General features: G+C 36.6%; 2 protein-coding genes across 4 annotated transcripts; one reads left to right on the forward strand and one right to left on the reverse strand.

The window, feature by feature from the left end:
- Nucleotides 1–948: 948 nt before the first annotated feature.
- Nucleotides 949–24375, reverse strand: LOC105204963 (HIV Tat-specific factor 1 homolog). Of its 3 annotated transcripts, none has more exons than XM_026130377.2 (6): nt 24174–24375; nt 22953–23690; nt 5652–5818; nt 3682–3868; nt 1737–1873; nt 949–1352 (listed from the first exon to the last, which is right to left on the reverse strand). In XM_026130377.2, exons 2-6 carry the CDS (start codon nt 23652–23654, stop codon nt 1223–1225), a joined length of 1323 nt encoding a protein of 440 aa, XP_025986162.1. In that variant the 5' UTR covers nt 23655–23690; nt 24174–24375; the 3' UTR covers nt 949–1222. The 3 variants fall into 3 exon arrangements, with proteins under 3 accessions (XP_025986162.1, XP_025986163.1, XP_025986164.1); XM_026130378.2 differs by having other exon boundaries at nt 23974–24177; XM_026130379.2 differs by lacking the exon at nt 24174–24375 and adding an exon at nt 24009–24146.
- On the forward strand, nt 14306–22859 carry LOC105196524. The gene is made up of 5 exons (XM_026130380.2): nt 14306–14692; nt 20387–20659; nt 20734–20967; nt 21069–21270; nt 21501–22859. The coding sequence occupies exons 1-5, from the start codon at nt 14656–14658 to the stop codon at nt 21727–21729; spliced, it is 975 nt and encodes a 324-aa protein (XP_025986165.1). The 5' UTR covers nt 14306–14655; the 3' UTR covers nt 21730–22859.
- Nucleotides 24376–25368: the final 993 nt, after the last annotated feature.

Here is a 25368-nt window from a genome sequence, read left to right on the forward strand (position 1 = left end):
CGTCACGTGTGGGCCAGCCAAAAATTGGCGGCGATCTAGCTATTTGGCGATGATAAAAAAAAAACGACGATAAAAACATACGAAGATTTTCTGACGACATAAAAACATATAAGGATTTAGGAATGTGAAGAGAACTTTTTTAGAATTTTAGGTCATCATATTTTATATATTATATATATATTTTTTAAGAATTAAAAAATCTAAACATTAAAAAATATTAAAATATACAGATAACAAACTGTAATCTTCTTTTGCAAAATTTGTTTCAAGATGATTTTGTAGTAAGAAATCTTCCAAAAAAAAACTTACGAGTTTTAAAACCTGAAGAAAATAATTTCGCGAAAAAGAGCGATCATTAACTCTGGACTTCAAATCGACCCGATTCAAAGTATCCTCAGTAAGTAACAATTATATTGCGAATCCGGCGATTACTTCGACGAAAGTTTTGTCCAAGCGAATCGCCAAAGAAAAAACGCCGCGGTCCAGGGATGCTGCGAACCGCGTTTTTTGATAGATGGACAGCAATGATCTCTTGCCGATGGAGTCCCACGAAAGAGGATTGCCAGGAACGTCGAAATAGCAAATTAGGAAATACCAAGGGAATCCATTTCTCTTTCTCTTTATCATTCCCACGATCGTTTTGTTCTTACCCTTTTCCCTCATATAATTTTACAGAATATCACACACACATACATACACAAGAGATTATAGATAATATGATATAATGCTATATTAATAAAATAAATTTTTAATATTGTTATAATTTAAATTTTAATAATAAGTTCCCAAAATATACTTTTCAATTATTTTTAATATATTATTTCTTTTCTTGTTATGCATACATGATCTCTTATATGACTGGTTCAGGATTATAAAGATTGATAAGGTAATAAGTATAAATCGATATGGCGATGATATCAGGGAGTGAATGCAATAAGAAAAGACAAGTCGGAGAGACAGCTTTATTGTTGCAACAACTAACAATATATCACTAGCACAACAGTAGCGCCGATTCAACCGTGAAAATTGCGAGCCACTTATTATCTCAACCACAGGTTGTGACAGGATCGATTAATCATCCGGATTCTCATTAAAACATCCAAAAGGAAAGTTTCGTGTTTAACATTCAAATGCAATACAACGGTAAAGACTTCTGGAGAAACGAAGAAAATAGAATCTTCAAAATATCATTACAATTCTACCGATACGATAGGATGCATTCTCATTGTAACGTTTTTTGTTCCTTGTTGCTGCTCTCTTGCTTCTTTTTTTCCTTCTCCTCGTCTTCCTGCTCCAAGTATTTATCCCATTTGTTCAGTCGCGCTTCAATCTCCGCATCAGTCTCTGTAATTCTGAAGGACACATTTCGATACATTTTGATAGCTGCGTTATGTGAATCAATTATACATTAACTGCAAGTAATATCTGTAATTATAATATTGTCGCATAATTAGACTAGATTTTACCAACAATGAATAAATAGTTGGAATACTAAAAGAGATATTCAATTTTGATTTGCTTAGTGAATAGATAACAATAATTGCCAAGCAAAATATTTTTTAAGAACATAAATATTATAGAATCGTAATAATATTTTTTATATCAATGTTATTTATATGAAACATACGCTGTGTAAGGCGATACAGAAATGTACGTTTAGGTTTCTGATGCCTGCATCAACAACTACCGGTAGTATTGGCTCTGAAGCCGGTATAGTAGGAACCAGCATAACTTACTTGTACTTGGTCTTGCCGTCCCAGATCTCCGCCGAGATCTTTCTTTGACTGAACCATCGGCCGTTCAGAAGCTGCACGCAAGCTTGAGCCTCTGCCGGTTCTCGGAATGTGACTTGCGCTACTCCTTCGGGATGTCTCTGAGAGGAGAAAAGAAATACAGAGTGATCCACGAAGTGTGCGGATCAAATGTAAATCGTTCGAATCCTATTGAATCACGTTTCAACAATAGATCCTTTGTTAAAGTGAATATATTGAAAATAAACTAAAATAAAACATAAAAAATTATTTAGTAAAAAAAAATTTGTTAAAATTTATTATTTCGATTAAAACTTACTGTTACAATTCCATTTTGAATAATTGGTAGATTTAATTGATCCAATTCAGAGATATTCTACATGTGTTTTGACTTGTATGAATTTCTTCGTATATCTCACATTTAGACTGTAGTCAAATATTTCGTTTAATAAAGCAAAGTATATACACAAGCAAATTAATTTGTTTTTTTTTCAATAATTCAATAAAATTTCAAAAATTGTAAAACAATATCCAAGCTGTGTATTTCATTTTCTCCTCATGTTTAGGGAAGAGAATCGTAGGCATTTTAAAATTTCGCAAAACTATCATCGAACATCCTTTGATCCACCGCTCTAACCATACTTTACGACAAGTATGACGGCAAAGGGTCACGATTCACCGAAAACACATTGGCGGTAACATGTGCTCCAAGGGTGAGGAAAAAATGACAACGAGATGCCTATGGTAAATTAGGTGACAGAACATGAAATTCCACGCGTGGTTTTCGAAGCCGATGTTATTTCTCTCTTCGCGTCCGAGAGGAGGAAGAAATATAGTAGAATAAGATCACATCAAAATATTTCACAAATGTTTGCTCTACAAATATTAATGAGGGCAAATTCACTTAGAGAAAATCCATAATCATGTAATTTTCTTATGAATTTTATGTCAATTTTCACATTCAGATACGTAAAAATCAAATATTTTATTTAATAAAATAAAATCGCATAAAAATATCAAATTAATAAATCTTGTTTCTGATATCGATATTTTGATTTCCGGAACTATTTCAACGCCTATTTTGTATACCTAAAAAATTTGTATTCTTTTTCTCTCATTGTGCGAAAGAATTTTACGAGTTATAAAATAAAAATTTTATTCCTCGAATAATATCAGATAAATATTGTTAAAAAAATATTAATAAGCAGTTAAAATATATACATTGTAGAAAAAAAGTTTGATAACAGCTACTAAATGTTGACTGAAATAATGCCAATTAAATATTTGGTTAATATAACTAAAAATAATTCTACTTTTCTATACAGCCAATAAATATTACTAAATTTGAGTATACTTAATAATTATACTAAATATGTAGAAGAACAAACTTATTTCTAGATATATTAATCAAATATTTATTTGATTAATTACTTCACTAAACATTACTTCACTAAGCATTTGGTAGCTGTTACCAAACTTTGTTTTCAAAGACAATAATCATAAGCGTTTAAATAAAAAGAGAATTATAGAAATCGGTAAAAGGAAGAGAAAACACGTCGTTCAGATAGAATGTGCTTGACATTGAATAGTTTCACGGCTGAGGTTCAAAGACTGGGAGTGTCTTGCCTCTCGCCAATTTATGGGGGTTAGGGGCATCCCCTTTCGAAGGCGTTTCTTCACTCGTCTATTCCGTGAAATTCAGTCGCTAAAAATACGACGCTCGGAAAAGGACCGATTGCTTTCAATTCGAAAGAGAAACGACAATTTTTCGACACAAAGATCTCAAGTAAGAGTTTACAATTAAATGCGCAATATGTGAAGCTTTTCCGGTTTTTGACACAAAATATCATTAGCGGAATTAAAGAAATGTTCAATTAGTATCAATAATTGCGACATAAAGGTCTAGCGGCATTTATAAAATAAAACTCACGTCACAGATGACAACTTTTCTGACGTCGCCACACTTCAGGCACTCGGATCGAATATCCTGCTGGTATTCCAAGAGCAGCTGGACTTCTTTGTCGAAATCCTCCGGTGTGAAAAGGTTCTTTATGATGACGACCCTTTCGCATTTCAGCGGTTCGCCTCGCATGCGCTCCGGTCGCCAGTCAAATAATCTGTAAACAAACATGTAACGACACAGGAATAAATGTAAAGAGATATGGCAATAAGAACAGCATTTGACAGATTGATCGTAAATAGAGAAACAACTTCTCTAAGAAAATTGAAGTCAATGTACATAAATTCTTATTGATAACTGCAATACGTTGTTTGCAACTATTATATTAACAATTTATCTTTAATCATTTTTATTGACAAAAATATTAGCAAATTGATACAGAATTCTACATCTCCCGATTCATCGCGCAATATCACGCCAGCGCGCTGCTATCGTTATTGGAAATGACGTTTCTCAAAGATTAAAGATGCCGACAAACGTCGCTGATACAGCACAAATTGTCCGTATCAAGTCGCATGATCGAGAACACAACTCGTCAACGGTGAAAAGAGTCGCGATGATCGATAGATCGTGGCTCACGATTCTCCTTCTCAGAATTGCTCGGGAAAGTGGATGCTGGCGGTGAACGTTACAATGCCAACGTGGAAGAGATTCGCGACGAGTGTCGAAAGAGCGTGTTGCTGCAAAGACTACTTCCGGCCGGCAAACGTGGGCCCGTGCGTTCACCAATAACTGGTTTTCGCAAAGTTCAGGGCGTTGACCCTGCGCACGCGACCTACGCTGGATAACGAGAGGATGCCGCTAACGACGAAGGCGACAGAGATGCGTCGCGATTGAGCAGCGTAATGAAATATGATTGTACGATGCGAGTTAAAACCGATGTTAAAAATGACTCACATGACATAAAAGAGAAGCAACAGAAAACATTTTATTTAAAATCCCATCATTTTATGATAGCTCTTTAATTATTATATTTTTTTTAAATTTTTAAAATTTTTATTATATATTGTACCGCTGAATCCGTTCAAGATCATAAATGTCTTTCAGATCAAGCACGTTTTTCCCCGTTTTCTCATGCAAAGTAATCATTTGCGTATCGTTTTCATCATTCGCGTGCAAAACAGTTAATACACATTGAAACGTACACCGGACAAAGTCAATGTCATTTGGTGTAATCATACGCTTCGATTAACGGGTTAAGTCGCTGCAATCTCCCTGGAAGTGCGCCGTGCCCGTATAATTTTGGGTTGGCCTGTATGCTGACCGGCAGACTAAATGCGGGTAATCGACGTGCGCAGCTGCCTTTGCCGGAACCGCCAACGCCAAGCAGTCTGGCGGCTGCGAACCCGGAGCCGATGGCAGTGCAATTATAAGAGCCTTTACACACACTGCAACACGTGTTGCACGAGGCATGGCATCATGGAGATGCGTCAAGGGTTTTTTTCTAAATTACACGGTATCACGCATCATAAAATCACGCGTACAACGCGCGCGCTTCGTGATTCGAAGGCATCTTCCTCTCGCGCTGTCTTAAACAAGCCGCTTGCGACACGCGTGCACATCACGGTGCGTAGAGAGACCTTAATAAGATGCACACGCGTGGCGGCGGATGCGCCGTGGATGAAACGTATCTTGATCCCCCGGGGATACATCGTCTCGCATGGACGCGAGCGAAAAGAGAGATGAATGGACCGGAGAAACCGAGGAGAAACGCGATCATCCCGATTTTGCATTGCATTCGCACCGCGGACGAGTTTATACGGAGGGTCTCGAAAGGAAGTGACATCACGCTTTAAGTCAATGAGCCACGGGGCAAGCGGGTTTTCAGGAATAAATATTTGTCTCGGCACGATTACATGTATATCCAAGTGTTAATCGACGTTTAACCGTTTTAAACGCGCGTTCGAGACGATCTATTTGTGAAATTTGTAGAAACTCACTTGTCTTGCATCTTCTTCTGTCGATCTTTATCCTTTTTTTTCCTCTTCGGTTTCAACGCGGGATCGTATGCGCCCTTCATTTGGAACTTTGCCCTCTGAACCGACAGCGTTTTTCCGCGGATTTGCGAGCCGTCTAAAATTTTCAGCGCCAGATCCACCGATTCAACCTGAAACAGATGTTAAACGATCGACGATAAATTGCGGGTCGATTAAAGAACATTCGAGAGATTCAACGAAAAGCAAATCTCAGTATTGTTCGGAAAATTTTTGCGCGTCTTGTACCGAAAGTAATTAACGCAGGATGTAAAAGAGGCGGCGTTAATAGGCTGCAGTTCCTAGTTATTGTGCCAAAGTAATGGAGTACCATTGTTGCCTGACAATGTGCTCGCGATAAATTTGATGATAAGTCCATGGTAAAATCTCGCGATCAGTTTAAATGTGTTTTATTAGCCGTCGGCTACGCCCACGACAATCACCGGGTTCACGCCGAAAAAACGAATTCCAATTTACATGCGGAAGGTCTGACCGTGGATTTATGAAGTAGGCGGTATTCTCGATTCAGTAGCTATTTAATTAAGTGGATTTGTCCTTTCACATTGCGTAATCCAGTTTTCCGAACAAAATTAATTCAAATTTTTTCGATTACCGCGAGTATAATAAGCTGCAAAATGGGGCACGTAGGTTACTTAATGTTGCATTTCTTCAATAATCGTTTGAAGATTCTCTTGAAAACTTTCTCTAAATTTTATTACACGGAAAAGAAAAATATTTGGCGAAACTTTAGCAACACGTACTAAAAGGATAAAAAAAAAACTGTGACTTTATAAATATCACAGAAGGGTAGAGATTAAAGGAAGGTTGAAATTAAATCCGAGTTCCAAACTTAAGCCGGCAATTAGGGATTGCATCGTCAAAACTAAAAGTTATATTTCTTAAACATTCTTGACGGCTTCAAAGAAATCTCATGGAGCTCCCTTTGTAAACGGAGAAGTCATAAAAATCTAAATAACTTTCGTTTTGATGCATATATATGACGCTATATATGCATAGATGTGTACGTGTATGTACATATACATACGCAGACGTTCAACTGTATTCGCAAACATTCTAGGAATTATTTTGAGCTGTTGCGCCATCGTTCGCGTTCTGGGTATATTAGATATGTCAAAAAGCATATAATATATGTATCAGAAATAGCGAAGCCGTTTCAGCGGTAATGGTGTCACGCTTATTTACAAAACCCGTAAAATGTGATCAGCTTAACGCCATTTTAACCGTGACTTCATGCCATTCATAGACGGTTACTATAAATAGGACAGGAAATAAGTATTTGCCAACTGTCTCTCGTTCCGTGAAGAGAGGCACGACAAATAGCAGTACCTTTTATAGCAACGGAAATTTCCAGAGAAAAGAATGCTCGACGAGATAATTCTATCATTCCTGAATTTGGTGATTGAATACCTCGGGATGTCCTGCATAATGCAACGGGCGGGTACTTGTTTTATATGCATTTGGCGTGATAATGCACGATGAGGCAAACGTGACTAGAATGACGACTATCTAAAAACGCGCGCGAAGCGATGTCGCGACGATGAATGACGTAACGATCGCCGAGACAAGTCTCCCTTGTAACGATGACCTAAAAAATAGCTTCCCTACTATGCCTGATATCTCGAGATCGAGAAACCGAGCGGAGAATATTCTGGGAAATATACAAAGGCGCTCGGCAATGATTTACCGTCGACCCACTTAAGCGAAATTCTTAGGTACGAAATGATCTCCGACGTTTCCGCCTTACCGTCGCGACGACCGGACCGCTGAAAATAAGGAACGATTTCGAATTCGATTCGATCACTTGTAAAATTGCTGTGCAGATCGAGAGTTCGTGGCCATTTCATAGCAATACCTACGATTTCGTGGAGAGAGTTACAACAGAAAATAACATAACGGCCACGAAATTTTGGTACTTGTATTCGTCATTCACGTAAGAGTTCTAGACTCAAGGATATCCACAGGAGACGCAAGAGTCGCGTAAACACACCTTAAGAACCTGCGGACATAAAGGGCTTCGCCGTTCCTTTCATGCATCATCCCGTAACACCCACGCGCCAGACAGCTTCTCAAGGCTCCATTCTTTTTCTTTTAACACGTCTCGCTTTCGCTTGGCCCTTAACCGGTGGGACGCGAGCGGAAAGCGACGTGTCTGTTGACGTCATCATCTCCGCGCAGGACTTGCAAAAGTGATTTAAATAGGAGATCCCCTTACTCAATTCCTATCGCATGATCCGTCTCACAACGCAAAACCAGTATTATTTCCTGTCGCGGCTATTCTCGTTAGGCTCTGATACACGGCAAGGCATTTATGTCATGTCAGGAAGTAATCACGCGATTCGTAATAATTATTTTCCTGCGTTAAGGTCAACTTCTCGGAAGCGCTTAACTCAAACAAGATTAAGGAGGAGAAAGCACGGCGGCTGGGTATCACGGGTGTGCGTCGACTAGATAACGCGTGAAATGATGATCTACACGGTCGACACGTAGAGATAGATCATCGCGTTACGCCCAGCAGTGATTAAAATGCTGGTTTTATGGGTTACGCATCCATGCAGCCTTCCCAGAGTCGTGACTCGGCCATGGCAGCTACCAATGGGATTCGACTTATTGTCAGGTCTCTCGACCACCCAGACGCAGCTCCCGCGGTCATCTCACAACACGGCCTATGTTAGATCACCGCAATTACAGTATACCCTCACATCCAGTTCACGTTAAATTACATACGTTCTCCTCCGGCCGGTGTATACATAACACACAATCGTCAGTGGCGCAGTCACGCGCCTTGGGAAAATATTCTCACAGCTTGCGGACAAGGCATACTCAAATTTAACGTTGATCTTGTTAACGCGTTTACAGACGTACATGAATGTCGTAGTAAAAGTGTATACGCGTTAAAGATTTTGCGCGTTTCACTGCCCATCTACGTGCTAATTAGCTCTCTAGTTTCCGCTCGGTGTAGTCACATCGGTGTAGTCACAGCTAACGTACGAAGAATACATAAATTAGACAATTACGTGACCGCCCGCGAACGTGCTGCTCGATAAGATAAGCTTCTCCAAATGTAAACGTCGCGATGTGATTTCTTGAACGACTAATGCCCGTAACTAATGTAATAGCATTGTAATGTAACGTATCGGTTAAAAAAAAATTCATAAAATATTTATATATTTAATGAAGAATATCAAGCTGTATTACCGTAACACGAGATGCTGAATGGATGCAAAACAGTACGTATGTAAGATAGCATCTGAAATATCCATTTATCTGTGTGTAACGTTGATTAATGACGGACGACGAGATTTCGAGGCGCCATGGATCATCATTATTGTGAGATGTCGTGTTTCTAACATGCTTGGGAATGAATACTGACGCGTTCCCTCTAAGCAACTATAGTTAGCCAGCGTCTATTATCATTACTGTACTGGCGTCCGGCCAAATTTCTCACTGAGATACATTGAATACCGTGACTACGCACGCGACGTGACAATTCATTAAAACATTCAAGAACAAATCTAGGAAAAAAAAGGTCTTCTCGTACCGGAAACCATTTCTCTAATCAATCATAAATAAATAAGGAAGAAGCGTCTTCATCGATCACCTTCGTTGCTCATAACTTGGCACCGTTAACGACACCACTTCATAGTCCTGCATATTTCGCATTCCAATAACCGCAAATTCCGTACGTAAAGAGACAGGTTGAAGTGCAAGGCTAAGGAACACGTCGAAGGAAACTGGACGGGATTTTCATACTCGAGAAAGGAGGTGGAAAGAAGCTAGCGACGACGGAAGATCATTTCAAATTCTGTTTTTACTAGAGGGTAAAAATCTGTCTAATGCATACCTCACTGCTTTTCTTAACTCATTTTGTTATTTTTAGACGCAGGAAGAAACGAGAGCTAAATGATAAGGCTGACGCCACATACGTTGATTTAAAGATGGTGCACGTGTATACGAGAACGTGTATGTACATTGCGTGGAACGCTGACTCAACCGAAAGATCATACTGAATTATCATCACAATGATTGCACGATTGGCGTTACGCCTACGCTATTGACATTTAAGATCGCGGTTGTCCCACTAATTTGCATCGCACAAAATTCCAGACATGAGTCAGCCAATTACACCCAATGATCGCGCATGTAAGTTTCATTACATCGCGGCCGATTTACAGTTACGATCTAACGTGTCATCGCTGGAGATACGTACGCCGAATTTTTATATCCTAATTTGCCTCACGAAATTACGACGCCAATCAAGAGGTGCTTAACTTAAAGCGTTGTAACGAGAAGTTGTTAAACACTCCGCCAAGTTTTTGACGGAGAGAATTTAAATCGAAATATTAAACGGAGATACACTTGAAAAAAAAGTTTGGTAACAGCTACCAAATGTTGACTGAAATAATGCCAATTAAATATTTGATTAATCAAAGATAATTTTACTTTTCTAAATATTTAGTATAACCAAATTTAGTAATATTTATTAAATATTTAGAAAAGTAAAATTATTCTTGGATTTATTATCCAAATATTTGACGTTATTTCACTTAACATTTGATATTACCAAATTTTTATTTTTTAGCATGCAATTAAAAATCGAGAGTTTTTCATTCGGACATAGACATGCGTTCATTATAAAATAATTGTCTACTCTTGCTAGATAATAATATATCGCTGTATCTTGCAGCGCGATATCTTGAGTGCTACCAGCACCAACTACCTTCCCTTGAGATGCGTATTTCGGGATACATTTCACTTTGCAGATAAACACCACAGGAAGCAGTAGGATATCTCTCGAACTAAGAGTAGAATTTTGATCGGCAAGTCGCGCTCTCGAATTAGAATAAAATAATTTTCTAACGACGAAATGGATACATTACATTTAGTTAAAAATAGAAATCTGCATATATAAATATACTCGTAGATGAATTGTGTGATCAATCTCGCAGAGAATAATTTGTTTGATCTTCGAGTACATCAAAATATCATGCAAATTGATCCTGACCTGACCTTCTGACAAGTTCTGGCAAGCCGTTCATTTAATGGTCATTTCTTTTGTCTTCTACCTTCTGACGAGACGAGCATGCCTTCGCCGTTTCGTTTCATTTCATTGTTTCCGATCGAAATTACAGAGCCACTGCGATAAAACCCTTTCCATATTAGGCGGACGACGTGTTTTCCTACGAGACGACACTACGCGTTACAAGCGCATATAAGCGCGGCACATTTTGCAAAACCGGTTTCCAGAATTCCATAAGATCCGAAGTGCGCACGAGCGCGTCCAGGCGTGCTCATAAAAATCATTGTTTCGTTTCCCGCCGCACCGTCGGTCGCTCGCCGCGGGCGGGCTCGCCGACGGCACAATTAAGAACTGTTAACGCTTCGATATTTAGCTAACGACAAACGTCGTCGCGGAAATTACGGCTTTGCAAATTGCAAATTCACGCTGGCGAAATTTCTCCGCGACAATAAAACAACGTTTCACATTTCGTGAGCGTCGCCGACGTCGGCTACCCGTCTGCTACCTCGATCTTTTCCTCGGGGTCACGACGGCTAAGCGGTTAAAGAGATGCTGAGTGAAATGTTACTTAACTCTCTCAGAAACCAATAAAAACTGATATTGCTTTACAAATAATTCCTATGGTATATTGGTCATCTTACCCTTACAGTACGTGATTTTAATGATATATGGCGTAGCTCACCTTCCCGCTCGTTCGAAAGCGTTGAACGTTTCCTTTCACGGTGAATGCACGTGAAAGAAAAACGCACCCAGCTTGTAAATCTATTCGAAACGATCTCAGCCAGATGGATCTTTCGACGATTCGATTGCAATGGCACATGGCAATGGTTTCGCAAACGGCTATTCGCACATTGCATGATCAAATTTTGGAGAGAACAATGTATTTCAATTTTTTGTCAAATAATATCGAACACCTTATCGATCAGTATCAATTTCACTTTTAGAACTTATTCCTGACCTTGAGAGAAATTTAGAAACGCACGTAACGTGCATCGGAATACACGTAATCTTGCCCAGTATGGAAACTTGAACCAGAATAAATTACTGTTATCTCTTCATTTGTAAATTCTCCATGTGTGTGTGTGCGTGTGAACATGAAATATTGAAAGCAAGACCTAATTGATAAAACAAATATAGTTATTACTAGCTTAAATTATTTCAGATATCGCGATTTTACTAAAAGAAGAATTGGAGAAATAAATTCGTAAACTTAAAAGCGTGACATTTCAGAGAATTTGTATTGATAGAGATTCAAGTGTGAAAAAATAAATTAACTCTTTTAAATGGCTGACTCGACGTAATGTTATTCTGACGTAATGACAATAATACTCAAGCCATAAACATGACCACTGCATCTACATCTCCATAATGCCTGACGCAATATCTAGAATTACTTGAATCTGTCAATCGTACCGTTGTGATTTCAGGCACGCAGTCGTCAGCCCACCCCAAATTGCAATTCCGCGAATTGCAGCATTCCCGGTGTACCTTTCAAAGCATCAGGAATGCGCAAATGAATCGCCGTCATAGTAGTTTGAACGTAACATTGCTCCCGTCGTCACCCACAAAAACACGGTTTCGTGTTTATGTGTTAAAAAGGTAAAATAAAAATCATACCACGCTTTGATGTTACGAGCGAGCAAAAGATTGTTTTAATTCCAATATTAACGTGCAAATGTCACAGGTCATTTTGACGTGCAGGTTGAGCATGCGATATTTATAAGTTATAAATTATAAGTTAGATTATTTAATAATTTCTTTATCATCGCCTATTATAAGAAAGCTGTTATTATTTCATACTCGCTCCGTGATATGAGCGTATACGCAAAAATAGCTCCAGTAAAAAAAGAAAGAGAGAACGTGGATTTATCTAAATTATGCAACCGCGATAGTGACTAAGGGCGTCGTACAGAGTGCATAATAGTTATCACGAATATGCAGTCGGTGCATTTTTCAGAGATAAACTGGAACAGACGCGGCAGTTCTGACACACGCAATACGATAGTCGGATTTTCAGAATGCATTTTATATTTTTTCTCGAGCGCGCCGTATTTAACATACTCCCCGTGCCATGTCGACTCTTCCTGAATGATAAACCGGCAGGAATAATTAAGCTTAAGATTCGCGAAATCTGATTTGACGGTGGCAAATTGCGCTTTTAGCTTCGCGATATCTCAGATTTATTTGCTGACATTTCCTGCTATTCCCGTTACTACATTCTAATCAGCTCCATTTTGACGCTAACTCTCCAAAAGATATTATCAGACGGATAGACGTTAATGCATCCAATTGGCAGGCTGCCATTAAACGCTCGTCTGGTAGATCTCGACTCGATGATATTTTAGAAGTGGGTATACGCCCAATTTGAAGTCGTCACGCTTTCATAGTATCCTTGTACACATCTCGTTAACTGTTGTATGTAACAATTTTACATTTGTCAATGGCAAAACGATCGTGTGTATTCTCTCGTTATTTAATTAATAATTACAAGCTATAATCTGTTGTACATAATAATTGGCCCGTCATCAAGGTATAATCCGACGATTAAACGGAATTAAGAATCAGTAGACAAAAATGTCGGAAGTTATTACTGAATAATCTTTCCGTATAAAGCTTGATTAATTCTACATTAATTCCAACTGATTCCAACTTACGAGCGCCATAAAAGACAAATGACCGCCTTTGCATATATTACTTTAATGCTTTATAATTCCTTCTTGCATAAGTTTGCATTATTTAATGCTCTAGGAAAGTAATAATAATTCGTTAATTTCCGTTCCCGATATTAACGGAGAATCCTCATTCCGCTGATAAAGTGCTCTCGGCATTGAGTGGTCCTGAAACCTTCTCTTACACTGTTGCAAAGTTACTAATGCTTATATATTCTACGTTCCGTTTTATGATAGTGATATTGAGTGCAGTGTTGGGGGCACTTCAGCTTTGTTGACGCGCAGTTTCTCAAACATTTCGCGAGTAGTCGACACAGCTACGTAGAGTTTGTTCAACAATTCCTATATCGTTGACGCGCAATTATCGCACGCTCTAAGCCTGCTAAGTTTATATATCCTTGAGTCTCAGGACGTTTAATGGTATTATGCAAAACGTGAACAGAAGTCATTAAATTGTACATTCGTACAGCATGTACATTGATAGATTCTGCTATTTCGAAATCGCCTTAATCAAGCCGTAAACAACAAGATACCAAAGGAATGCAGATTTAAAAACATTCTATGACATTTTTGCATACAATATAGACGATAAAAAATCTCTAATGTGCCAAATAATAATTATTATTCATGAGAACCGCTACAAAATGTATTTTCCGAGAAATCTTTTCATGAAAACGTAGGTAATTTGTAAAATAAGCAGAATATGCGGAAACGCGAATAGTCCGCAAATATATATTTCCATGAATAACTGTGCGAAGCGCATTCGCTTTGGACGAAATCGGAATAAGCTAGACAGATTCTCTGGTAGATCCATGGCTCCTTAGAACCGGGAAAAGGATCGCGGTAGCGTCTGGGCGATAGGGGAGGCGCGAGAGAATTCCGCTCGTAAGCTCGGAGCGCGCGAAGGTACGCGCCGAGCGGAATGGAAGCGGCGGCTTCAGTCGGCCGCGAACCTCCGCCGAAGAACGGTCCCTATCGTCCGGATCGACGGATAGTCCGGATATACCCTATCGACCGCGATAGAGATATCTTCGATCTCGATTTAAAAAAAAAAAAAGGAACGAAGGGTGCGAAGTCGGACAATCAGCCGATTTTTCCCACCTCCCACACGATTGCGCGGATCTACGAAACGACGATTATCAATGTGTGAAATCGAAAGCTAAGCGAGGTTCAGGGAACGAGAATGAGGACGATTCTATATGCGTATTGCAACTTCTGCATTGAGCACTTCGGCAAATAAACACTTTCGACGTGTGGAGTAGACATGTGGAAGTGTTGGGTCCTGTTTCTGTGCGTCGCAGGTAATTAATTTAATGTGCGCAAAGTGGATTAAGAAGCAAATTACGGACGATCCCAATGAGAGGGACGATCCGGAGTACGGGTGAGTGGGTAAACACGGAGAGATTCCGGTGCGTGATTAATTCAAAGAAATTTCGGTAATAAAAAGGATGATTGTACATTCTTGAGATGAAATAGTTATTATTAAAAATTTGCGGAGTAAAGAATCGTGCAAGAAAAATGTGCACGCAAAAGTAGAGCGATTTACGATGGATACCAGCATGTTCGGGGATCGCACTGTATCAATACAACGAAATTACAGTTATAAATGGTCATTTATAGGGAGAGGATCAGTGCCTCCCTCCCACAATTATGATTCCCATCGTAATAACACAATTTGCTATTATTATATAATTAACCCGTATTTAACCCCGTGGTAAATCTGTTAGTGCCCTATGTAATCTAGCTCATTGCCGAAACGCAGGCAATATTAATTAAAACTAATCATATAGTACCTGAATTAATTTTTATTATAATTTCACAAAACTTTTTCAACGAAATTACTCACTGTTTATTTAATATGAATTAAAAAGAAAAGATCAAAATATTATTTTGTAAATTTAAAATAATATAATTAAAATTCTTTATTGTGTTTAGGATGATCCACTAAGCGTAAACAAATATCTTTCGACGCTAAGACACTATTGAGTTGTTTATATCTGTTAGGCAGTTACGCGCTTTGCTAATTGGCAGCCTAATGACGGTTCTAATATAGATTAGTAGTTACGAAAACAACGTATAATTGTTATTTGCATGAATTTGAAGATTGTAAAATGTTACACAACAGGATAAATTTTTGTCGTTAAACATAAATCTAAAATTGTGTCAAATGAAAAATAAATAAAGCTTGAGGTTTGTTATATAGAACTAAGTTAAATCTGTTCCCTTACAAAAAGATTTCCTATTTCGAGAGAAGTGCTTTGATTAATAATCATGTTTAATCTGACGTTATTTTATTCACATTTTTCTTGAGAAAGCTTGACTTTAGCGCTCCGCTAAAGTTCAATAAAAGCTCGACGTGAACCTTAAAAGAAACGCGAGCTGCATACTTTATGCGAGACGTATGTGAAATTTCTGCATGTAAGATTAAACGACTTGCAGGTGAAACGTTGCACCGACAGTTTCGGGACGCGCATATTTTACAGTGCATTTTCTGATGAAAACCACGAATAAATTAACGATCGGGATATGTGTCCTACTCAACAGGCAGTTTCTGAATAGACGTAGCGATCTATTTTCGCAAGATCGAATCTAGGTAGGAACGATACCATCAAATCAGATCTGTGGCGAGAATAGCTCTGATCGCAGCAATTGTAAAATGCCTGCAGTCGCACAAACTCAGAAACTCAAAATTAGCCAGTAATATATTATTATTATTATTATTATTATTAAGAATTTATTTATTATATATTATTGATTGTATAATTTAATAGTAAAACTTTATTTCATCATAAAAATGATATAATTATTCGATGATTAATTATAGTCGAACGACTACAGTCCTTATAAGTTACGACAAGCAAAATTTTAATTCACATCCGAATCGATTAATTTTCTTTGACAGCGTGGTGAATAAAAATCAAAAGTTAATTGATCAATTACCGATAAAATCAGTTTAATATCGTAAAAGTGGCTGTATATTCTGAAAATATGAGAAGAATATCCACCCAAGCAACTGAGGTTTAACCTTGTGCCATAAAGATTGTATGAATGAAAGTGCAAGTAGTGGGTAGATCATACACCATAAACATAATTTCCCGTTGCGACTATCGATATCGGTCGATTAGATATGCTTGAAAATCGGATAGCTCGCGAGACCTTCCTGCAAAGGTTTATAACACAATCATGCAGCGGTATCGATAATGAATGATGCAAATGAGAATTATCAACTTTAATTACAATTTTAACTTCAAGCAATTCTAACTTGCTTTAGCGCATATTAGATATTTACGTTAGTCTATCGACTGTGACCCGTAATATTTGCAATTCGTAACTACGTCACTACGTGACTACATTTACTTACTTCGTAGTATAAATGTGACTGACAAAAAAGAAGTTAGATCAAATTCAATTTGATATCTTTTTGTATCTTCTATATTTTCCTCTTAAGTAAAAATATTAATCATTTAGAAGTTTAATAATTTGTGTTAATTCTGAAAAACAATGAGTATTCGCGTCCATAAATCAGAAAAAAAAAACAGTTATGCGTGACTTCTTATATGACTGAATATTTATGCGAGTAGGCCGCCGCTACTTTTACGATATTTTCCGCCGCTAACGCAAAAGTTATTTTGGTATCAGGCAACAGTTTGCGCACCTGTGATAAGAAGACGCATATGTTTCATAGGTGTACGGATCCGACAAGAAAAAAAATGTGTTATTTCCGACTCATAAATATAATAATTCTAAGAAAAAACGTTTTGAAGATTGAAAAAAAGGTCAATTTTTAAATGAGCATTAAAAAACATGAGAATATGAAAAATTTAATTTTATCTTTAATATTAAATCACATTTTGCGAAAAACTAGGAAACCAGAATGAATTTTTACATTGGAGATTTAAATACGCCCTCTCGGAACTTGAATTTCCTGTCGAAATGAAATATGCAACATACGCGCTGACCATCTCGTTTGTTATGTGTTGCATTTTAAAACAAGTTATATATCGCGTCTAGAGCTCCAACAAACTTTAGCATAGTTTGTAAATTCACGTGCAGTTAGAAAATTCAGCGTTAAAAAAAAAAATTCTGTTAAAAGAAATTTCGTAAATTTTTCAACAACTTTGTGCTTTTAAACAAAAAAATTTTAATGTTGTAAACATTTATTCATATTTAATGCACGATTTATTCATATTTCATATTTAATGCACATTTATTAATAGTCAATTCACGATTGAAGCCTTTCATCGAGAAATTATAGAGCTCGCTCAAATCGATACATGCGCAATATTACTTTCGGTCGATGACTAACTAAAATCGATCGTGCTATAATTAAGAGGCGCGTAATTGTAGATAGTGCTACTGGTTTTTATTGTTCGTAGAAACCAGTTCCCGCAGAATTCTAACGTGTGTAAATGCTGCGTTTGAATGCTGCTTCGAACAGGCTTTCAATGTAATCGCTATGCCATAACGTGCGCTCCTCAGGCATTTACTGACCAATTAACTATCTGGTAGTGACCCATTTACATCTGCGGTCTATATATCATACTTATACCATACATATGCAGCTCAAAAAATCAAAACTACCATCATCAGTTAAATGTCCATTTAAAATATTACATAAGAGAAGTCTAAACTATATTTAGAACGAAACAGCGTGTATGTTTACGTTTCCTACTGACAACTTAAATAACGATTTTGTCAGCAAAAAGTGCATAAAACGGCAATTTAATAGAACAAAAAATAATGAATGTGTTCGAATTCGAGCAAAAAATATTTTTAACACAAAATTTTTCTGAGTATCTCGTAATCTCGTGTATGCTGATTTCTTTTTTTTCTTCATTAAAAAGATAATTAAAAAAAGAAAAAAATACGAACAGTTAAAGTTACTTTCCAATTCATTAACTTCGCGTTATTTATTATCGAGGTCAAAACTGATATCCTATTAAAACAGTTACGTTATTCTGATTTAAGTAGATTTACGGAGGCCTAATATCCCTTTTCCCACTTATTTCAATTTGTTTACCTCGATTTATCCGCGTTAGAAATCATTGCGGACTGAATACGCGAGCTTCGTTAAAAACGCTCGATTCTTACATATGTAATTGACGTGCGAACGGGTATGTGCTTTCCATATTGGAGGTCTGCGGGCGGAAAGGTTAAATCTCTGGAATTTATTGATAGTCATACGATACTGGTTGTGTATCATAAATGGAATTTATGGTGACATGCGCGCCACGAGGTTCGTCTACGCGACGATGACTCACGAAGATGGATCTTTGAGTAATTAATTGGACATGTACGACAAACAATCATTGCCGCCAGCGTATCACTGCTGCACCGCTTGCATGTGTACTTTCGTAATAACTATATTAATTTGCAATAAGCGTTGGCACACACGCCAGACAGATCCTTCCGCCGCAATCTCTTTCGCAGAATCATTAAGTCACGAATTATATATCTTTCTTTTGTTAAATCTTCTCAGGTACGAAAATTGCACATGATTCTTCAAATCTCTTGAAATCATCATTTGTATTTTGATATCTTCGTTAACTGGCGATTTAATCTGACATTTCAATTATAGATAACAGTACCTATTGTATGCGCGCAATCGATATCGCAGATCGCTATCATAGAAAGTTGCTCTATTTAATATCGATCTGTTCCGTTCGAAGGACTTGTCACGCCCTAAAAATTTCAATCGATCGAATCATCAATCGAATCATCAATCGAATTCCCCGCAGGCCGATCATGCAAAATTGTAACGAGCAAAAATTCGTTTTCCTTTTCCTCGATAAAACGAGGCATCGATGTGCCTCTTTCCGTTGTTTCTCGTCAGATAAGTAAAGTCTACAGAATCGCATAAACATACGCCTAAAACAAATACATACGAGCACAAAGATAAAACCGTGATTTACAAGTTTACCACGGTAGATTACAGAAGCCGCACGATGAAACGCGGGCGTGTCCTCGAAATAGGGCATTTACATTTTAATGGTGCGACCTGAGAACGTTGCGAATCTGTTGTCATACGTGCTGGAGGGGTTAAATAATCTATTTTATGAGACAATGCTCAATAATTTAATGTTGGATATCGTATTTCGGCTGCGCAATGGTGTGGCGCCTAGTCACGCGTAAACCGCAGACGGTATTACATAATGTTTAAATTCCGCTGAAGGCCACGGAACAAAAATGAATTCACTCGGAACGCATCAATTATGTGCATAAATTATACAAGTAAAGGATAAAAATATGCATTTTTAAATAGCGAGATTTATCAGAACATGAAATTCGTACCAAAATAGAACTGTTGAAAGTTATTGATCCTGGAAGAGTGGAATGCACCTTTGTGAAGTTACCATCCCATTTTTAACATTTCAATATAATTTCGAACAAAGTTCTCGCTCTCTTCTCCAAAGAGTTCTAGAGTACCTGACACGTTTTTTAAAAAATTCTAACAATCGTTCTAAAAAGTAGGAATCGTAAATATGGTGATCACCAACTTCGTATTTTTATCATACAAAAATTTATCGTAACTTTTTTTTCACTCACTCGAATAAATCTAATTGAATGGAGCGATATGGAGTAAAAAAATAAAAGAATTGTTCGATTTTTTACAAGGTATTTTCCTACAAGGTTTCCAAAATATTTTTCTAAATACCCGAGAATATGAGATTGCCTCAGTTTAGCAACACAGAAAAAAAATTTAGTATCAAATCAACAATCTTTGCGTCATATAGCAAGAATAAAAAAGCAAGAATATAAAATCTTCTTGGAAGAATTTATAATCTTAAACAGACATAATTTGCTTACACAAAAAGAAAAATTTTCTTCATGTAAGCAAATTATGTCTGTTTAAGATTATAAATTCTTCCAAGAAGATTTTATATTTTTGCTTTGCTATTCTTGCTACATGACACAAAGATTGTTGATTTGATATTAATTTTTTTTCTGTAAAGGGGGGTACCAAATTATCACGTCTAATTTCTTTTCTCTTTTAGGTTTATCCTCGGCCGTTTTGGAGCCGCCAAACTTCAGTATTAGTCCTCTGACTAATCAATCCGTGATACTGCGACAGCACGAACCCGTGAGACGATTCGCATGTCCCGTAGGATTCTTTCGATTGAAACGATTCTGCTATTATCTGAGTGCCGGCACAGCACCATGGAGAGACGCGTACTTTCACTGCAAGGACAGAAATGCCACTCTGGCAATATTGGACAGAAATGGAAAGGACAAGATGCTGAGGAAGTACCTGATGGGAGATCAGTTTAGTAAGTACAAGCTATTCTCGTTTCGTCTCATTATTATATCGTTCGGTTCTGCCTAAATGTATGAATCTCAACAGCGAAATTGGAGCGATGGATCGGCGGAATTTTCAACTGGCAACAAATGGCCTGGGAGTGGGGTGTAACAGGTGAAAAGATGGTTTTCCAGAGTTTCGGAAAAACGGAACCCGGGAGATCCAAGAAGTACGCGTGGCATTGCATCATAATGGATCCCACGTTGAAATATAAGTGGAGCGCAAGGAGTTGTGTGGAACGGAAGCATTACATATGCGAAGTGCCCGCCGGTCGTTTAGGTGAAAAATGCATCCGAAACATTCGGGAGAAAAAGCTTTTATACGTAACTCTACCGATATAGATGTAGCCGAATTTATCCATGATATTTTTATCCTTTTAGCAAGAAGACGCAAGAAGTCGGATCCCTTCGCGCCGCAAAACCAAAGATTAAAGCCCAGAAAGAAGGGGAAAAAGTACGTAGACGAACAAAGAAGAGGTGAAAGGAAGAAGAATAGAGAAAATGCGAGAAGAAATTGGTTAGATCAAGGAGAGAATCAACAATGGGCTCATGGTGTCAAGCTAGGATCGCGACCACCTTCTAAGTAATATCATTGCATTAAACAAAGTTTAATATAAAATGCAGATTTTAACATTTTCAAGAAACTTTTAAAAAAATTGTAAGAGAATACAATTGCAAAACACACACACAATTCAAGTTTTCTAAAATTGATAAATTTTGAAAATAATATTAAAAAAAATTTTTTTTTTAAAGAATACAAATGTGTGATTAGTGTTTTATAAATAATAATCTTTTCAAAATAATTTTTCACAGCGTGAAGCTGATGCAGCCCAGAGAACGCACGCGGCATCGTGCGAATAGAACCCGTTTGCAAACAGCTGCGCCAAGGGTAGCCCAAATAATGCCCCAAGGACGCGAATACGGTGCTTTTCTAGCCAGCGGCCATCATTCTCGAAATTTAGCGGATATAAACGATGTTTATTCGCAGTTCCACAATAAGATAAACGACTTCGCGCGGGAGGAGGTTTTGTTGAAGCCGTAAAAGAAAACCGTGAATCATTACCGATAATTAGTTATAATATTGCAGTCTCGGTTTAATACTACTTTGTTAATATACGCAAGAGATACGTTAAGGAGAAAACCATTTATAAAGGATAAACTTTTACCATACAACGACATTGTTGAACTGCCAACGTTATTTTACTATAATATACATTATTTATGGCTGTTATTTAAAAATTAATTTTGCAAGATCGCGAAAAGTTAATACGACTAAAATTAATCTCGAAATAAATTCCTTAAAATCCCTCTGTCTGAATATTCAAAGTTTCTCTCTGAATAGATCTACTGATGTACTAATCAATGATCCAAGTATTGTAGCCATCGCAATCGCAATACTGTTACTGACATCTAAATATTCTCTGTGTACTTATCTATAACGTAATATCATTACAGAAAATTAATCGTCTCTTTATAACCATCTTCTTCTACTTCAGTGATTATTTTGCTAAGCAATGTCTTGCACGATTAATTAATCGTAACGCGTGAATATATCATATAAAATAGAACACCGTTTATCCGAATATATCGGGGAATAAGATAGTTCTGTTAATTTCGATTCGGATAATAAAAGTTTACTAGCTCTCTGTTTTAACAGTACTTATTAGTTTCAGGCCTGATGTTTCAGAAAACTGAAGTCGAGCTCTTATCATCCGAATTTATCTGAAAGTTCAGATAATAAGAGCTCAGCTATGAATTCGAATATTTGGAATTGAGCATGAACTTGTATAAATGAATTACGGATAAGCGGAGTTCTCTACTATATCGATAAAAAAAAAAAAATTTCACGTCGATGCTTGTCACAATTCCGCGCGACAGAGCGCGATACACAAATTAAATAATTAATTCAATCACTATTACTCAATAGTTAATTAAATTATATTAGCGATGTATTCATTTACGCTAATCATAGTGCGTAGTTTTTATAAAATGAATCGCAGTCAGATAGTTAGTCAGAAAGCAAGATAAAGCACTTCATGAAGTATCTTTATTTTTTAATCCACTTTTGTGTTCGTTATTTTTTCATTGCTTCGTCTGTAAATATGTCAACATAGGACCATCAATATACTCTCTGTATTTAACGATGTATAATAAAATACTGATATACCTATCTTCAGTGTGATATTGTCAGCAATATTGAAAGTAAACTGAGAATAGATTCTATTAATAACATACATATATAAATTATAAAACATACATTCTTACCTTGATGTAAGTGCAGAGAGCATCCCCCTTCGGTTCTCCATTGCTGTCTTTGTACAGCTTGATTTTATCCTTTCCTTTTTCATCCCTTGCTATGAGGCCGCATTTGGTAAAGAGTTGCGTGAGTTCTTCTATGGTAATGTCCAAAGGTAGGCCAGATACGTAGATAGCGGTGTTATGGGCCTCGTCAACCTCGAACCAAGTCGGCGGTTCCTGAGCTTTCCGTTTGGCCTCTGCTTTTCTCTGCTCCTTCTCCTCCTTGGCTTTCTGAGAGGGCGGAGGTTCCTTTGGCTCTGGTGGTTTTGACTGTAGCGTACTGTCCGTAAAACCATAGTTCATCTGGTACTTGGCCATGAAATCTTCATCGACTTTAGGAAACCAGGCATTTTTTTCTTTGTCCCAGAAGTATACACTGCCATCGTTTGGATCTGTGTAGGTGTGTGTGTCGTTCTCAAAGCCAAAAGCACCAGCTTCGGGAGCAGAACCTTCATTCTTTGCCATCTTGTCAGAGCTGTCCTTACTATCAGAGCTTTTATTATCTTCTTTCACAACCCATTTATTATTTTCCTGGTCAAATCTGTAAGTAATGTTTGTTGCCTTATCGGTATAGATGTACGTTTGCCCATCAAATTCATAATTCTTCGTAGAATCATCCTGTTTCTCTGATTCTTCTGTGTTTTCCGTGACTGACGGCGTGTCAGCCATTTTTAATGGCTCATCAGATCAGCACCCAACAAAGACCTTAAATACAAAAAGACAAAAACTTAGTATTGTATAAAGATCACTACCTAAACATAGTCATAAGTGGTTGTAGAACGTAGTTGTATGTTCATTCTGTCAATGTAAATTAAACGCGGTTTTTCCTATTCTCAGAACAAAAAAAAAATAAAAAGAAAATTAAACCGAGATTAAAACTAATCTATATTGATAAAAATAAATATACAACTGCGTCGTACTGTACAACGACCCTAACGGCGGCAAGCACAACATAAACACAAATGAAAAATATAAATTTAGAGATTACATAAATGTATGTTTTTGTGAGATAATATCTCGCACTTTTGTTCGCATTCTGCTAAAGCTCGTCAAATATTTCTTAATCTTTTAGCTTGGCAAATTAACCGCGGACGTTATGATTCAAAATCGGAACGTGTAGAAACTCAGCGAAATGAGGTTAGAAACGTGATTAGGCATCTGACAGCGGAGGAATACCATCGTACTTACCAATATTCCTCGAGCAAATTATACAGCGGTCTAATTAAACGTAATCCGCGAACCTATGACAATCAACACTGACAATAATTACAATCTTATCAAGGCAATTGATAGAAAACCAGCCTACGTGACCGACGCGCGATACACCTCAGAGTCGGACGCGGACGCGACTACAGCAGGTGTCACATGCACTAGCGCTATCTATACATTGGACGCAGTATTAACATGTAAAACTTTTGCGAAACATCCAAAATCAGAGTTTAGCGTTTACGTGAAAAATTATAAATAATCTACATTACAATGTAAACTATGTTTTACATGTTATTTATGTAAATAATAATAAATGGATTGTAGAATATTCAGATTTCATCAGAAATAGTGAAAATTTTATTTTATTTTTTTATTTTTAATATTATATATTTTAAATATATTTTTAATATTATATACATTTTTTCTCAATACTAAAGTTGGATATATTAACAATTTTATAATTTATATTTTTTACAACTTATACAATTATTTTTCCTCCAGGTTGGGTAAGTTAATTATGTATTTTAATAATATATTTTTTTTAACTAAATTAAATGTAAAGTTTGAGTCATAAAATTAGTTTTGTTTACATTAAAAATTACACGAGCAAAAAAGTAATTTAATTATTAAAAGTTACGGTTAAATTAAATTAAAAATTAATTTTAAAAAGCATGTTATTTATATTAAATTAGAAAATCATAACTTTTTTGAAAATTTAATTACTTAAAACAATTTTATAATAAATCATCAAACAAATTTAATATTTTATTTTTAAATTAAATTTATATGAAATAACAAAGAAATAATGTTTTTTGGGAATGTATTTCTTCTTTCATATTTTTTTTCTTTCACTTAGATAAATTTTTCATATACTCTATACTTATTTTTTTAAGTAAAAGATTAATAAATTAAAATTATGTGTCAAAAATTAGTTAAAGTTAAAAATTAAATTACTTAAAGTTAACGTTATAAGTTAAGTTAAACATGATTAATTTCTTAATTTTATTATTTTACTTTTACATTTTTATATCACTCAACTCTGCTTTATTTGTATTGAATTATTTAATTTATAATAATTATTATTGCATGTGTTGTTTGCATAAATAATTTGATTATAACATCACATCTACTTGTATTATTTACATATTGTTTACGTTGTATTTATACAACGTAA

The sequence above is a fragment of the Solenopsis invicta genome, chromosome 7, assembly GCF_016802725.1.
Source record: "Solenopsis invicta isolate M01_SB chromosome 7, UNIL_Sinv_3.0, whole genome shotgun sequence".
Classification (NCBI taxonomy): domain Eukaryota; kingdom Metazoa; phylum Arthropoda; class Insecta; order Hymenoptera; family Formicidae; genus Solenopsis; species Solenopsis invicta.

What these genes read in the sequence shown, in the direction of transcription:
- LOC105196524 (XM_026130380.2), top strand. Translation starts at nt 14,656, where the DNA reads ATGTGGAAGTGTTGGGTCCTGTTTCTGTGCGTCGCAG. An exon ending in CCTGATGGGAGATCAGTTTA is followed by an intron (nt 20,660 to 20,733) that starts GTAAGTACAAGC and finishes GAATCTCAACAG; the next exon opens with CGAAATTGGAGCGATGGATC. An exon ending in AGTGCCCGCCGGTCGTTTAG is followed by an intron (nt 20,968 to 21,068) that starts GTGAAAAATGCA and finishes TTATCCTTTTAG; the next exon opens with CAAGAAGACGCAAGAAGTCG.
- LOC105204963 (XM_026130377.2), bottom strand. Translation starts at nt 23,654, where the DNA reads ATGGCTGACACGCCGTCAGTCACGGAAAACACAGAAGAATCAGAGAAA. An exon ending in CAGAAGAAGATGCAAGACAA is followed by an intron (nt 3,869 to 5,651) that starts GTGAGTTTCTAC and finishes GTTTGTTTACAG; the next exon opens with ATTATTTGACTGGCGACCGG. An exon ending in GACGGCAAGACCAAGTACAA is followed by an intron (nt 1,353 to 1,736) that starts GTAAGTTATGCT and finishes TGTGTCCTTCAG; the next exon opens with AATTACAGAGACTGATGCGG.